Source organism: Anoplopoma fimbria, chromosome 21 (assembly GCF_027596085.1).
Source record: "Anoplopoma fimbria isolate UVic2021 breed Golden Eagle Sablefish chromosome 21, Afim_UVic_2022, whole genome shotgun sequence".
NCBI lineage: Eukaryota > Metazoa > Chordata > Actinopteri > Perciformes > Anoplopomatidae > Anoplopoma > Anoplopoma fimbria.
Window position 1 is genome coordinate 15642244 of NC_072469.1, and position 17505 is coordinate 15659748.

At 42.0% G+C, this 17505-nt stretch overlaps 1 protein-coding gene across 1 annotated transcript in view; it reads left to right on the forward strand.

Moving 5' to 3' along the window:
- The window catches only part of adarb2 (adenosine deaminase RNA specific B2 (inactive)), a 166144-nt gene that overhangs the window by 98883 nt on the left and 49756 nt on the right, over positions 1–17505 (forward strand). Inside the window, exons 2-3 of the mRNA XM_054623126.1 lie at positions 7721–7807; positions 8724–9676. Of these exons, the coding sequence (XP_054479101.1) occupies positions 7721–7807; positions 8724–9676 (1040 nt within the window). The remainder of the gene's footprint in view (positions 1–7720; positions 7808–8723; positions 9677–17505) is intronic.

The window sequence follows — 17505 nt, forward strand, 5'->3', positions numbered from 1 at the left end:
CCCGCCGAACCGTCTGCACGGTCCACACGGTCCACACGGCCTCTGACAATCCACAGCCGTCACACACTCTGAGCAGGTTCCTCGATGACACTCAACCATGGCAGGTCGCCTCTCCGGAGCACGGGAGTGTACTCTGTGTCTCGCTGTCGAAATGGAATAGAATAGAAAAAGAAAAGTGTGAGCGAGAGAGAGGGAGAGCAGCATCAAATTTTCCCGCTCTATCACAATATGATGAAGTGATTCAATGTCCACTGGTGTAGTTCTTCTGCTTATTCACTCCACAGTGGGACAAGGTGTTGTATTTTGTGGTCATCTCGGGGTAAAGATGCCCTCGCTGCCAATGCTGCCCATGAATTCAAACAGGCTCAAAATCGTATCTTTTATTGTATCATATAGTGTAGGGCAGCAGGGCCCACATGTAAGATTACACTATGGAATGAAGCAAAAAGTCATGTAATACACCAAAAAAAGACTTAGAAGTAGAAAAAAGATTTGACTTAAAGTAGCAAACATGAATAGAGCAAAAGCAGTACAGCATTTTGAGGATAATCAAATTAATGAAACACTTTTTACTGCACATATACTGTACAATATGTTAAAATGTTACATCAGATTTCAACAGCACAGAAGCCTTCAGTTTGTGTGAGTGTTTCACTATTATTTTCTCAGGTCATTTTTAATCAAATGCTGCTTGATTACTTCTTTGCAAGTGTTGTGAGATTAACCAATTTTCAAATACATGTCAGACATGACATGTATATCATGAAGACATGAAAAAAAAATGGGCTCCTTTAACTGCCGCCAAAACAAGGCTTTATGTCTATCTACAGTTTTTAATTAAGGGCATTTGCTAAAGAACAGGCTAACTGCATGTCACCGAGCCATGCAGGTCAGCGGAGGTATAATTGAAGTGTTGCTAATAAATCTAGTGCAATTTGAGCAAACTGTAATGGCTGTAGGATAATTTAATGCACTATCAAAACCTTTTAAGGGTTTGGCATTGACTTTTAATTTTCGGTTTATTACTTCTTAATTCTCTTTTATGTCCTATTATCGGTTGCAATTATAATTTTAGAAAGTTAAGATGTTATTTACTAACTAATCAATTGTGAGATTTTAAAGAAAACTGATGTGTGAATTTCTGAGTTTCTCCAAGTTTAATCCATTTCAGTCTCAAAGGTTGTGATGCACGTAGCTTTTAGGACAGTTCATTTAAAGCAATCTCCCAAAATCACAGAAAGTAAACAGGAAGCGAGACATTTGCCTAAAGGCATCAACACGAATTCAGCATGTCTCACCATACATTAATATGACAAAGCTCATGTTACTCGCGACGCAGACATCTGCACAAAAAGACAGCATTCACTAAACTGTCTGTCCTTGGCATCCGTGTCCACAGGAGCAAATGTAAAGCAGATGGCCTGGCTGCTCTGTCCTCACTGCCGCTAATCAGGTGCTAAATATCCATCAGTCTGTGCTAATGCATCCCTCTACCCCTTTTTGACTCCCTCTATCCATCCAACCCCCCTCCCCCACGCTACTCACTGATCAAGTACTTTTCCAGTTTCATAGTTCATTGTGATTTACAAAATGCTGTCTTTTCATGCACTTAAGAGCTGCATCGGTGTGTCTGCGGTGACCCAAATTGCAACCTAAATTACGACACCTCCCTCACGCTCCAAAACACTCACACGCTCCTATTGACAGGTGGGAGATAACGGAGCCCGAAGAACAACCTTCCATCACGTTAGTAATTATCACTTTGCGGTTGATGCGAACAGGTTTCCCACAGCGGCTGTGTTTGAATGTGCAGAGAATGCTACGCTAATTGGTCTCATGTTAGTCCTATTTGTGGTTTTGTTGTTGGAACTAACTTTCGGGCACTAAAACTGGAAGTTTGTTCGTGTAACTTTACTAACTGCATCATTTTTAGGAAATGCAAAAATTGGGCAAGGGGCTGAGAGATGAAAGCCTCGATGTAGCCTCGGCAACATGACAACTACATTGACGTTAGCCTGCTGGTTACGTTAGCATGAAAACAGGATTGAAATACCGGGCTAGCGGTATCTAGCTAACTAGCCAATGAGAAAAGTGAAGCAACTTAATTCTTACTTTTACAGTGCAGTCACAGTCCTTCAACAAAGTATTTAGGTGCATCAAAATCTCTTTACCTGCACCCACCATTCTCACATGCATCCTTCCCTCGCATCTTAGTCCCTCCCGCTCAAGACTCAAGGAAAGAGGAATCCAGGGAAGGCATCTTCATAACAGACATAACATTAGCTTTTCTCTCGGGGGTGAGCTTCTGCAGGTGTTAACAGCCCTGTTGTGTCTTTTGATGCTCTGGAGTTTATATTTGCACATATATGTGCAGTCCAGATAACAATAAGGGAGAACAGTTTCTGCTGCAAGCACTATTTTCTTTCTATGTCCTCCTGCATGTCAGCACCAGGGTGAATCAGTCTCTGTAGGTTTTTCCTTAAAATGACTTGATGGCAAAATGGCAAGATGAATTTTTAGCTTGCATGGAGTTTTTTTTTTTAAATAGGTAGGCCCCAGATGTACAAGTTCAAAAGTGACAGAGAGTCAATGATTTCCCCTAGTGCCTGTTTGAATCATGTCTCCCGTCGCTCATTTGACCCATTGGTTTTGCTGAGCCATGGGGAAATCTGATTGGGCTCATTACCCTTCTCCTCAGAACTGATACAGGAAGTACAAGGAGAGAGAGAGAGAGAGAAAGAGAGAGAGCCTCTTCTCCAGCTCATTTTGAATGGACACCATCACCAGTGTTGTCACTATCAGGATTGCATGGCCATCTGCCAAGGCTCTCCCTATCTAACCTGGCTCTCCTCCGCCTTCCCCGCCTTTTGTGCGCTGGAAACAAATGAGGCCGAGCGTTGTCTCCTCTCTCCATGTCCTGGTGCACTGGGGTATGGAGACTATTGGCATGCATTGTCTCATCCATTCGGCTGGCTGGCGAATAAGAAGGGATGAATGACCTTACGTACCGTGAAGGGCACGTAAGGTAACTGTGATTAGTGGCTTTGAAGAACTTTGCACCAGGCTGAGTTTTTCCTCTCTGCTTTGACAGAGCCTATTGTAAATTCAACTTATTTGCTCAAATTAAATTCTGTAAGGTCACTGGGTTGGGGTCATTTTATTTTTACATTTTTAAAACAACAAAGTAACCTAAAAAAAACCAAAGAAGAATTAAATATAAGATTGATAGATATCTTTTAATTGAAAAACATCGTTATTATCATACTTTCCTTGTAATGAATATAGGAAAAAGAGAGTTTGTACATTTCAATTTAATTTCTTCCAATTAATTGCTAATAACCTACATAGATTATTCAGTGCACAGTATGTCAGTTAGACATACCACAATGTGAAAGTTCTCTTAAGTCAGCATTCAGTTAAACCAATATGATGAATATCTGCTTGGGTTAAAACTAAGGTCATATTTTACTTTTAATTAGTATCAAATTGCATAATTATTTTCTCGAAACCTACATGAAACTTATATGAAACTTACATTTCCAACAAGTCATTTGCATTATTGAGGATTACTTATTTGCTGATTACTGTCCAGAACAACTTTAATGATTTGAATGTTGCAACAAACCAGTTCCATCATTGTCCTACAGAATTAGACTGTGTGTGCAGTGTATTTTCATTTATAAAAAGGCTGAAAATGTGCTGTATCTCTCGTTGGAAAATCAATCACGTTACCCATTCTGTAAATTCCTAACACAAACTGCCTCTGACGTTATACACAGCTCACCCATAAATCAGAGTGAAGTGTGTTTGTGGCTGCGCTTCATAAAGCTATCAAAAAGCGATCAGAGGTGGCATTTGGAGGATGACCTCTAAACTGCTTACCACCGCGCAGTTGATTCAGCATCAGAGTTATTGAAAACATGATGATATTTTCTACTCAATAGCTACTTCCTGAGACATTTGAGATTCCTGAGAGAATGAACTGCGGCCCATTGAAAGTGAGAAGAATTGTTAGATTTGTTTTACTTACTTATGCAGACCTGAAGAGCTCTATACAGAAAGGCTCTATTCTGACTGTGAACTCATAAAAAATGCTCTGAATGCAGAATAAAAGGGTCTATTCAGTCTTTTATGCAGCCCACTGATATTCTAACACAAGAGCAAGCATTGAGGAAAGTGCATAGAATTAGTTTCCTCATTATATCATTGGCCTTTTAGGAGGTAATGACTGAATAGATTGCCATGAAATTATACACAGACATTCATGTTAACCAGACGGTTGTAAATTGCATATTTTGTTTAACCCTTAACTTTTCTTCTGGTGCCATAATCAGGGCCAAATTTAACTTAATACTTTGTACATGCAAAAAATTAAGACATTCCCATCATCCTCAGCTAGAGGTGTCACGGTTTCAAATCCAAATTGAAAATCAATCAAAATGACTTTTTAAGTCAAAAGCAGGATTGGCGATTCTCCCCTTATAACTTTTTATAAAGGGAAAAAAATAACAGGCTGCAAAGAAAAACTGTTTAGGCTAATTGCATATTGCAAGAACATTTTAGGCTCGATAATGTCATACATGCTACACTCACCAGCAGCTCAGCTTTTAGGTCTTTTTTCTTTTTCTATTTAATTATACAAAAAAAACGCCTGTATGGTGTTCTTGCTAAATGTCAGGAGGGTTATGCATAAATAGATACCGCCCAAGTCTACTGGGCAGATTTTTGTTCTTAAGAATGTGGTCATGCTGTACATATTGCATTTACACCTGGGCAAGACCCAAATTTAAATGCTGGCCAGATCACTGGCGAGTTTTTCCTTATTCAGAAAGAGATTTCATTTTAATAGCAGGTGTATATCGGCAATAACCTTGTCTACTTCCTGGAAGTCTTTTGACCTGAGTGTACATTTATTCACATCAGCACTAAATAGAAAGAGAGACTTATGAACAGAAGAAATTGTCACTGGCAGGTTCAAAAGGCAGGATGTAGCATCAGGACCAGTTATACATTTTTGCAACCAATGAACATAATACTTGTCATCACAGAGAAAATGACAAACCTTCTCTGGTCATATTATGTGACCAGATGTTAAAAACCTGCCACTTCTAGACTTGGGAGGGAAAAGGATGTGGCTTGTGAAGATCTTACCGGGATGAGCCAGATTTCTGTTGTTTCTCCTCTCAGATGCCCACTTCTGCTTGTGTGCTCTAAACCTGTAGATCCGAGTGTTGACAGCCTCAGTTTATTCACTAAGGAGAATGAATAAGCTCATGCTCATATATTGTACACACTGCATGCATCGGGTCACATCAATTCATGTCTCATTGCCCTTTGACAAAATATACATAACAGGCATTTTAGGCCGCAGTGTGAGACCCCTGTTTGATAATTGACTATAATTCTATGCTTGATGTGAACATTTGTCTTTCACGCTACAAAGGAACTGTATACATTTAGTATGACAAATGTAAAGAACCGACTAAGATACGCTGTACAAGCCAACACCTCTAATTTTGCCACCCTTGTAAACACACCAGACAGCCATGTTCCGTATGGTAGAAAAGGGACCTTGAGGGCTTTAAAAACAATACAGACTGATTTGAAAATGGTCCGGGTAATGACCTTGTTGGCCGAGGGAGTCATTTAGCGCCAAATTGCTGCTTGTGTTGGGCTTTAGTCCGTAATTAGGTCAGAATGCAAATGCTTGTATTGTGATGTTGGCCCAGGAGGACCAGCACAGCTCCAGCCTCGGTGTTTAGAGTGTATCCATGTGTGCCGGAGTGACTCATTGAGCCCCTCTAGTGCTGTTGAGCTGCCTAGAGAGGGAGAGAGAACGAGAGAGAACGAGAGAGACCGGGGGCCAAGCTCATTCACAACCTTGCACTCTTATCAAAACATGTTTATTGCACTGTAATGTGCCCTCCGTTTATGCAGCATTTAGCATATAGCATTAAGTCCTGCTCCGGGTCAGTGGGGGAGAGAGGCAGGGAGCTGGGAGGGTGACTTGACCTCAGGCTCACCTGTTAACCTTCCACACACCCACACAAACTCATTCTAGCCCATTTCCTTCTTCTTATTTCTTTTCCCTATACTTCATCACCTCCCTCTACTTCTGTCCACCTCCGGCCCTTCCTTCCTTCTCTTGTTGCCTCTCCCCCGTACCTCTCTCTTTTATTGATCATTAGCTGGTGTTGGGAGGAGAAGGGGGGGGGGGGGGTAATTAAGGAGCCAGACTGGTCTGTCAATTCTGCTCAGCGCTGCATGGAGTGCACCAGACCAAGCAATGGCCCTAATAGGGCTTCACACTGTAAACAACACGCACACCTGGACAGCAGCGGGCCCCGGGGAGACACAGGAGAACGCCACTGTGGACAAGTTAGAGCTGATAACGAAAGGAGGTTTATCACCGAAGATAAAGTCTGTGTCGAAAAGAGTGTTTCGAAGATTTAAAATGTCGCAATAAAATCCAATAAAACAAAAATGAATTACCTTTAATAATTACACATTGTTAAAGGTATTTTCTTTTGATATATACGTTCAATGTGTCATCTTGTGACATGAATCTTCCACGCCACATTGAAATCAAGTCAAAACAAAGTGAAGATAGCTTTTCAGTGTTGTCCATCAGAAAGCAGCGTATTATTTCATGAAACAGAAGGTGACATGCTTTGTTCGTGCCAAAACAAAACACAATCAACTGTCAAATCAAAACTCGGGGGCTGGACAATGGGCGGAGCTTAGTGTTGCTGACACGAGCTGCCATCAGCTGAATTAGAAGTTGAATGATAGTCCTTTTAACACGTGTTTTTTATTGAATTATGACACAATAAATTTCCCTCCTCATGCAAGAACCACTGACACAGATTTATTTGTATATAGCATGTATGTAAATTTTTTTTGCAATTTCTTGCATTCATCAATTTTCTCTTTGATACATGCGGAATTCACGAGGGATCCAGACCTGTGGTATAGGTCATGTATAGACACTTTTTTTTAATATATATATATATATATTTATTTTTTTACCTGAAATCATGATATAGGCTATAATACACTATATTCTCCCTTCTAATAGTTGATCAATTTTTTTCAGGTCCTCTAATATATCTGATAACTGAGGTGTGGGCTAATTTCCAACAGCAGCACATGAAACTTTGCGATATGAAATTCCTCTTTGGTAACATTGTTGCTCATGAAACTCAACCGAACATAACAATATAAGGGGCATCAATCATGCTCATGATCGAATGTCAAAAGCAAGCGCCTCACTATGAAGAGGTGACATACATCAAGTTGAAACAAGTGATTTACAACAAGTTTGTCCAGTTAAGAGAGTTTGGTAAATCCCACTTTTGAAGAAACAAACATGCACAAACCTCACTGAAAGAAAACGTTTTAGGATTAGGATGAGAGTGTTGCCCAGTGTGCATTGTACTTCACTTCATGTCTTTGATATTTGTTATTGAAATCTTCCACACAATTGCGTGTGCATGTACAGGTTTGTGTTTGCTTCCTTTTGTGGGCGTGCATGCGCCTCGGTCCATGCACAGGCGACAGAGAAAACAGCCGTGTGAACACACTCGCTCTCACTTCTGTTCCGTCTCTGTCGCCCGTGTCGGGCCAACGCTGATCCGTGCCTTTTTAATCGATAAAACTAACAAAACATCTCCGCCGCTGCCCTCTTGTTGACTCTGTGTGTCTCTTGTCTCTCCTCCAGAGAAAGTCAGTATGCTGTCAGCATTGATCGCCCCCTTCAAGTACATAAGCCCTGGGACCAGCAGCACAGAGGACGAGGACAGTTTAAGTAAGCTGCCACCGCCTCTTTTTTTCTTTCTCTCTGTCAGCCTGCTGCGCTAATTCCCTCAGTGGCAGGCCTAATATGGAAATGATCTGTCTGTCAGCCACATAATTAATTATTTGGGAAATGGCCTCTTTGATTACGCAGGGATGTCAGCGTGTGTGTTAAAACCTGTATTATCTTTAGCTATTGAATATTACATTTGAGTATGATAAATAAGTCATTAGATAAGTTTGGCATGCCTGCATACGCTATCATCTACAAATCTGCCTTGTCCCACCTCTGAATGTCAGCACTTGATCCCAGCCTCCCATCCCACCATTAACATTCCTGTGGCAAGATCTGAACACCCCCGTTTTTTGTTCATTTCCCATCAGAAATGCAATACGCCACCACTTCCCCCGTAACTAGGTTTGAAGAGCGTATCACAGCTGTTCAGACTTTGCTCTCACAGAGGACAGAAGTGTGAAATAAAGCGGGCTACAGACATTTTATCCTTTCATGGAATGTCTGCCGCTCGATGTGATCCCCACCCCCATTGCAAATAGGATTGATGCTCTGCATTGGCCACGGGGGCCAACGGTTCCCACTTACGACACAGATTCAGAACCAATTTGGAGGCAGATTACAGAATGATTTGGCAGATAACATCAACATTTTTGGGGGGATTTGTGTTTGGATTTTAAAACACTTAAATATGATGGAGCCCTGTGGTATGAAGTGGGCTCGGCTCAGGGAGATGATTGTAGATTTGTTCATTACCATTTCATTGTGTATCAAGTGGCTCAATCTTGCCTGGGAGATTTTCCCTTGATTCATTTTGTTCAGCTAGGATACATGTGAGTGTCACCCAGTTGTTTTTTTTCCCCCTCTGTTTCTTTTATATCACTTTGACATTTCACATTGTTTTTTTCTATTTCAGGCACCAGCAGTGCAGAGGTAAAGGAAAACCGAAACATTGGTAACTTAGAGGACCGCTCAATTGGATCCGCAGAGTGCCAGTCGCTCTTCTGTTCCGACTCTGCAAGAAGTGGCGGCTCGGGTCTGAAGAGGAAGCGTCCACTTGAGGAGGACAACAACGGGCACTTGTGTGAGCTCCGCCTGATCTATAAGAAACTGTCCTGGTCCGAATCACCTAAGAACGCCTTGGTGCAGCTCAATGAGCTCCGGCCGGGCCTGCAGTACCGGGTGGTGTCTCAGACGGGCCCGGTCCACGCTCCCGTCTTCTCCATTGCCGTGGAGGTGAACGGGCTGACTTTCGAGGGCACGGGCCCCACAAAGAAGAAAGCTAAGATGAGGGCCGCCGAGCTGGCCCTCAAGTCCTTCGTCCAGTTCCCCAACGCTCCTCAGGCCCACCTGGCCATGGGAAACATCTCCAACCCTACGGCTGACTTCACCTCAGATCAGGCGGACTTCCCCGACACGCTCTTCAAGGAGTTCGAGTCCTCGCCGTGCTCCGATGGCCTCTCGCTCTGCAACTCAGCAGCAGAGAGCGAGTTGCTATCGAGCGAGCTACTGAGACATGGACGGTTGCTCCGCCATACCTTGGACCTGATGGTGCAGGCTCAACAGAGGCTAGGTGGGATTGTTCCAGAGCCAGAGGCCCCAAAGAGTCCCGTGGCGTTGCTCAATGAGCTCCGGCCGGGCCTGCGCTACGCCTGCCTTTCGGAGCGAGCTGAGGGCCGAAGGCTGCGGAGCTTCGTGATGGCGGTGCGCGTGGACGGGCGGATATTTGAGGGCTGCGGTCGCAGCAAGAAGCTGGCCAAGACCCAGGCGGCCCAGTGTGCTCTTCAGGCCCTCTTCAACATCAGGACGGCCCCTGAGGGGACGACAGGCCTCAAAGCCAGCAGGAAGAGCTGTCCTCATTTACCCCAGGTGAGTACAGATACATCCCCAGCACCAGTCTTCTGTTGATCTTTGGCAGCCCTTCCGCTTCCTACAGGGGCCTGTAATGACCAAAACAGCAGGCGCACAGCGAAAAGCCAAACACTCTCCAACAAGTAATTAAGGAGGAAAGCAGAAAAAAAAAAAGCAGAAATAGTGGCAGCACTGATAGAGCAAGCTGGCATTTAGGCCGTGGAGAAAGATAGTGCATATAGTGAAAATACAGATCAAAAATGTGTGTGTGTGTGTTCTGCAAAGCCTGGGTCTTGAGTAAACAATATCGTTTTTTTGGTCTATGTAAATAGAAAAGCATGTAAATGAAGGTAATTATTGTCCTTGTGCCTCTGACGCAAGAGAAATTGGCATCACCACCCAAATTAGTTTTTTTTCCCTCCTCGTATGTGTTTGTAGAGCTGTAATTGGGCGAGTTTTGCAATTTTGCAAGATCTCCTGTTTCCTCATGTGTGGCATCACACTGTCTACAAACATTAATTCAATCTGTTGCCCAAAGGAGATAGAAAAGCAAAGAGCAAATCGACAAACAAACCACCAAGCCCAATCCCATGCTCATTTACCCAAATATGTAAATAGCAATCAGAGCCAGGAAACTAGTTTTTGAGAAACTTGAGGAAATTGGAGAGCCTAAAGACATAGTGGCTGGATCGGCTGGCACTTGTTGACAGCCATTTAAAATTTCATTTCAGCAGAAGAATTTCATCGAAAGTAAACTGCCCTGAGTAGATAGTCCCACAGATTTTCGTTGTTTAGTATTGTTTGCATTGAGAAAATATCCAACCTCATATCCAAGCTGAATAGGTCACTGGCATGTTGGTTGCTGAAATTGAAACTGTAAATGTCCCCTTTGCTGTCCTAATACAACACAAAAAATATGAGCAGAGCATCACACTCTTGGGTTCTTGAATGGAAAAGAACTAAGCCCATCCATACAGTGCACATCCAAAGCGTCCTTTTCCCAAAGTTTTTCCTTGAAGCCTTGTGTCGACACACACACACCACCATATTGTGTGTCTGCGTGTCCTGCAGGGTACGTGTCATATCAACATTCTTCTTCCAGCCTTGAAGAAATAGACTGGCGAGGGATTGTCCTTCCCCAGAGCACGACATCAACCCAACAAACCTGCACGTTTGCCTGGGAGAAACTTTATTTTTTCTCTTTTTCTCCCCGCTGCCACGGTGTCTAAAAGGATTTTAAGAGGATTTGCCGCACCCGTTTAGTTCCAGAAAGCACTCGCTTGTGGAAATTTCTTGAAAGTCAGCCGTGCCGTCTGCCAGGCTCGAGAGGCATTTTATTTTCACTAGTAAAGGACAAAAGCGCACAAACATTATGTATGCGCGCATGCATACATACGTGTGTGAATAAACATGTGACCGGGAATGTGTTTGGTGGATATGAGGGGTTACATGTCTGAACCGTTGCGTAATGTTAGTGTGAAACCCCTCCAGCTCACGCACACACTCTCTATGTTCACATGCAAGCCAACCTCTCCTGCCAAGCACTGATTACATGGGCAGCGGTTGACTACACTGCAGATGTGAAGCGTAGTGCGGGGGTGGTTGCCAGCTGTAGCCTGTGGGTAATGCAAATGTTATGGTGGTATGCCAAGTTATGTGCGCCACCTTAACTCGGTTCTCTTTTCCCATAATTCCCTCTGGCTGTACCTGTTGCAGGATAAAGCTTTGTTGAGAAGATGTTAATGGCTCTTTACGGTATTTAGCATCACACCCTTCCCTCACCTTAGAAGTATTTGGTTTTATCTGCCATTTTTGACAAACACATACTAATAATAAATTCATAAATAATTTAGATTTGTTGTTTTTTTGTGTCCCGCTTTAATGGCTTTATATTTGAAAAAAAGAGGTTATATCCACAAAGTCACATTATTTTAAGGTATTACCTGTGACAGCAAACCTCTTTACCGTGTTGCTACTATATGAGCAGTTCTAAAGAAATCTCCCAAATGAATCGTTTACCAGAGATCTTATAATGATATTGTAACAAATGCGGACTAAACTGAGTTATTTTTACCTTGTTTGAAGTTGATGAAAAGCTGAGTCACCAATTGGAATATGGACTGCGGTTTTGAAACCTTGAGTTCGCCATTTCGGCCATCGCCATATTGGATTTTGGCTTTTGGCATATCGTTTTTTTGCAACCATTGAACTGAAGTGACCATATTTAGACTGCAGAGGAGTAACGGCGTGGTGGAGACCCCATACATGGCTCTGGTGCGAACTGTCCTTCGCAAAGTAGCCACGCCCTAAAGCATACCATGCTTCATCGTTTATAAGTCTCTTAATAGGATAATAATTTACTAAATTAATATCACACTCTTTTTGCAATCCATTGTGTTGTTCCCTGATGGCGAGTAGAGAGAATGCAAGTTAAAGGTAGGCATTTGCCTCACTTTTCAGAAGCGTAGGTTGCAGCCTGAATTTACCGTTAGCCTCAATGCTAGACAGCTAGCTTGCTAATTTTATTTACACAGCTCATATTATTGTTGTTAGCAAAGATTAATGTTATTAAATGTAACTCAAACTTTCTTAAAGATGGGATCCAATAAGACCAAAATGTGGTAATACGTGGGAAAAAAACCAACAACACAGGTTCAGAGGCAAAGCACAGGCTAAGGACAACACTGCTACTTCCTTCGTGTAAGAATAAGTGGGGACGCAGAGAAGAAGAAGGATTCGACACCTGAATACCGTATATTGATGTGGGACAATGAAAGTAATCGGGGAAGACAGGGCAGTAATATGAGGACATTGCATTAACTCAACAGAGTGGAACATAAGGATGAGTCCTTCAAACTTAGCTGAACAGGATGACTGGTAGCTTGAGAATTCAACCCCCCAATGAAATATTTAAACTCTCAGGGAACTGCATGGTGGTGTATTCTGCTTCACATACATACTAAGGAATAATACAGCGAGAGTGACAAGCCAAGCATACTAGTGCACATCCACACAATGCAATAGACTTGTTTCCCTGCAGTAATACAGCCTATACTCTCCTCTATGCCTCCTACGCTCATGTCTATGGGAATTGACTTTTAACAATCATTCCAGAAATGAGGCATCGGGCCACAGTGTGCTTGGCATTAAAGAGCTATTTATCTTCCAGCAAGGGCTTTAATTTTTTATTCCTTCATTTAACCTTTATTTATCCAGGGAAATCAAATGAGAATGCATTCTACAGAGATATCTTGCCTTACACTGAATTCACTCTACTTATTCATGGCTGAGTGATAGGCCCAGTACAACCACAGTCATCTACACTATCAGCTGTCCTAGGGGCTGTGTCCACCAAAGAGGACCTACGTATTCTTTTGAATTCTTTGCATTTGGAGTGCCGCGTATTTACGGCATGCTGCAAATACCAGCAGTGTGATGAGGCGCTGAGCCTCTGTTCTGCGCTGAGTGTTGCATATTTTTGGTTTTATCTGGTCGCCGGGAGTTGAAAATAGTTCAACTTTGCGTAAAATGCTGCTTTCGTCACTGCCACTTCTTACTCAATCGCTCAATCCCGGGGAGGAGGGGCGGAACATATAGGCTACCACAAAGACTTGATCAAATGTGTTTTACGCTGCGTATGTTGTTGTATTATTGTATATGTAATGTGTAACATTTTACCTCTTAAAACTTTTAAACAAACTCTGGTCCGTTATCCCTTGATAAGGTGGTCTCGGCCCGCTTCCATGTAGACTCTGGTGCGGTTGGTTTGTGGTTGGAAAGCGAACAAACCACATGATTTTTAAGCTTAATGGCTAATAAATCCATCTGCTTATCGTGAAGTCTGTTCAGTCTGCAAGTCAACACACATGCATGTCAGTGCAAGTAATTTCCTTGATTAGTAGGTCAAAAGCTGTAAAATTGCTGTACTTGTTTCCAAATCTGTGTACTTTGTCAGTTCATTAAGTCGTTTAGAAGATGTGTGACAGCAATCCCACAGTAATACGCTCTTGAATCATCTACAAGACACCGCATGCACCTCATGCAAAGGGGAAATTTGTACTGGCCTGTCTCTACCTGTTTAGTCATTATTCATAACATACAGCCGATTTGGATTCTAATAGCATGCTTCAAATCCGTTATTTCTAATGATGCAGGATGACAATCGCCAAAAACTGTCTATTCAACAAGTTACCTGTCAGGTTGTAGAACTTCACGTTTACTGCCCTTGGTTCATTTCTAATTAAGCAGTGTGAACAGGAACCCGTCAATGTTCATTTTTTTCCCCCCTTGGTCCGGACCAGATGAACCTAACTACAGGTGTGAAAGCACCCTCCATCTTCATTAATAGTCAGTGAGTGTAGTAGCTGTTCTTGAATCGTGCCCACGGCACTCTAGTTAGCGGAAAATGTCTTTGCCCTATTAAAGCCTGCACAATGAAGTGAGAAAGTGCAGCAGTAATCCTGACACCCATTTCACCAAGTGGAATCATTACCACACTGTTCAGGCCTTGATTGGCCACTTAATCTCCCTGCGCCGTCACAATGCGCCGCGTTGTTGCCAAGTCAACTGAGACTTGTGTGCAGCACTGGGTAGGCACGGAATCAGCATGTCCACATGGGAGGACAGTACGGAGGTCAGCGCTTCACCAAAGTGGATTAAGGTCTATTTAAATAGGGACATTTGTTGGAGACGGATCTGAACGGAGATCGAGGGGAGAAAGCATTAAAAAAAGCCAGTTCATCTTGTGGTTATTACAAACACATGAAACACACAAGAGCGTTTTAATTTCTCATCATATCAGCTGCGATCAAACGCGACTGTATATCGTCTTTTAGTTGATTATGGCGCAAAATGAATTGATTAAGTTATCTCTAAGTGTGTCCCAACACACATAGAGAAGGATACAGACTGGCCAAGTGGAGTCATTTCCCCGCCTCCGCCGCGCCAAATTGAATATGATTTCAGACACGTGAAGGTGACCCCTGTCAGCCTCTGAGCCTCTCGCAGATTGTTTTCTTTGTCTAATCTCTCCCACTTCTAATCTGTCTCAATATAAACAGCTGTGACAGGCTGATCATTAATTAATATTGCCACAACAAATTAGCGACAGCGATCGCCCAGCCAAGCGCCCTGTCTCGGATAGAAATCGGAGAAGTCGGAGAGGGAGAGGGAGAAGGTGTGAACAACACATTAGAGAGGAGTTGATTAACAGCTTCGGAGACCTTGCAGACAGTGTTACAGCCTCAGCATGTCAGACGGTGATGGCGACGGATACACACAAAGTGACAGCTACCGCAGCAGACTGTACCCACGGGTTCAGCTGTGATTAACGCCATAAGTGGTGCAGCGGAAATTGACTGATGAAACATCTGCATTCATCAGTTCTTTCTGATTCAGTCAAACAAGATGTCCCTTGCAGTTGAATTTTTCTAGATTGGTATTTTAGATTGTTAAGGGATGCTTCTGGGTTCATGTATATGGTTTTAGTCATTGTGTTCATCCATAATAATAACATTGTACTCGCTACGGTTATTGCTGAGATTGAAGGACATGAAGCTGCGCCGATTTTAACCAAACCTAAAGGTTAAGCTTAATTCATTTGGAATAAAAAACGAAGGCATGGAATAAGTCAATCACCGAAACCAGCCGTTAGAAACGTTAAAGATAGCTTTTTTGAATTTTGAACTTCCTGGTTCAACTTTGATCCACTGAACTTAACATAGTTGTGCGCTCCTACAGTTTACTTGTGCCATGGCGGATTAGAAACCTGTGCATTTTTGGATTCCCATTTAAAATTTAACATTAACTTTTATTATCAATAACATGTCTGGGTCAAAATATCATATACAATTAAAGAAAATATACAAAGTGATTAACATATCTGGTTAAACTGAGACTTTTATATGATAGTCGATTCAATTGTTGAATCATTTTTCAAGATAAACTGCCAATTATTCCCCTGTTCCCGATTATTTTATGAAAGGATTTGCTTCATTATGAAAGAAACACTTGGGAAAAGGTTTGCACTCTTGAATCATGGCTGTTCATAAAGCGTAGAAGAAGAATCAGCAAGTTCCATGTGGAATCATGTGACAAAACAAGTATACCTTTAGGTCAAAGGTCTAATAGACAAACAGCAATGACCAATCGGGAGAAAGGAAGAGAGAGGCAGAAGGTGTTTTGTATACTCTCATCAACTACCTGGACACATGACCTACAAGGATACCAGAATGAATACATAGACAATACACATGTGTACGCTCACACCTATGAATGAGTGTTTAACTCAATATGCACACTTGTATTTACACAACAAAAACAAAAAGGAACAGATGGGCTGGCTTGAATTAAGCAGCAGATGTGATACAGTACGCCATTGCGAAGAAAAACAAGAAGAAAACAGCTCCTCGTTAAGATTCAGGATATACAGTAGTGTTCTCATGTAGAAAATGAATTATTTTTTGAACAACTTCACCACCTCTAAATGCTTTTGTAATCTGTTGGATGGCATAGAATGTATGATTCAAATGACTAAACATTGAATATCTTTGGGTTTAGGATTGTTTATTAGACATTACAAGCAAGATGTCACATGTGGGCTTAAGGCTTTGTGATGAGCATATTTAGATATTTTCTGATGTTTTATAGCAGAAGCAATTCCTCTATTAAATGACAAAGTAATCACCAGATTAATGTATAATGGAAATAATTATTATTTGCAGCCCTAGCGATGACACCATGTTTCCCTATCCCAGCAATTGACCCTTCACTAACTCCCACCCCTCAAGTGTAGACTGGCCAATCATAGTCTAGGGTCGGCCAGCTCCAACCAGGTTGTGACAACTCACTGGCTCTGCTCCATAGACACACATGCTGCTGTTTCAGACTTTCTTCATTTTCAGGCTGGTTTTGTAGATTTTGAGCTAGTCATGGTTTCACGTGGTGTAATAGTGATACTCAGAGTGCTCCCCCTACCTACTGCTCCAGTGTAATGCTGACGATATATGAGAGATTTCAAAGATGCCAGCCAAGGCCATCAACTAGACTATAGGCTACACGCTTTGCACACACATCACCAAGGGCAATATTGTTAACAATGACACCTGAACAGAATAAATAGCAATATAGATTTTTTTTCTGTATTCATGTAAGATTTATGTTTCTAAAACACTGTTTCTACGTAAAAACCCGTGGAGTTAACATTAACAAAGTATGTTAGCCTATCAATAACTAGCCTTAGCTTTTCTATGGTACGCTAGCTACCGAAGTTATACTGAATGTATACACATGTTGCTTTTTTTTTTTTCTTCTGTCTGCTTCTCTCTGAAATCACTTTTTTGTTTATTTCCGAAAATGTTATAATATTTATTAGGTAAGCAAAGGTTCAATTACTTTGGTGGTTACGATATTATTGTACATGATAAAGTGGCAAATAATACCCCGGAATCATCTTTTAAAGAACACTCAGTAGTTGTTGTTATATTTTAAAACTAATCCGGATCTTTGACCTTTGTAAATGATAGCGAGAAGGGAATTCCTTATGTGCATCCATAAAGTATCTCATTACAATTTGTCACTTAGAGACAATAATAATGGGAGCAAATAGCCACTGTTTGCTCCTGGACTGTCAGTCTGCCCTTTTAGCAGCCACTTACCTCATCATGTGGTATTTAAAGAGGGAGCAGCATGGGAGAGTGGAGATTTGTGTGTGAAATTACTGAACAATAATGTTTCCCCGTCTGAACGGGAGCACCCTGTACATGGAAAGGTTAGAATCATCCTCGACTGTCTAATATGTATGCAAAATATGACCTATGAGGCTGCAGGCTGTTGAATTTAATGTACCG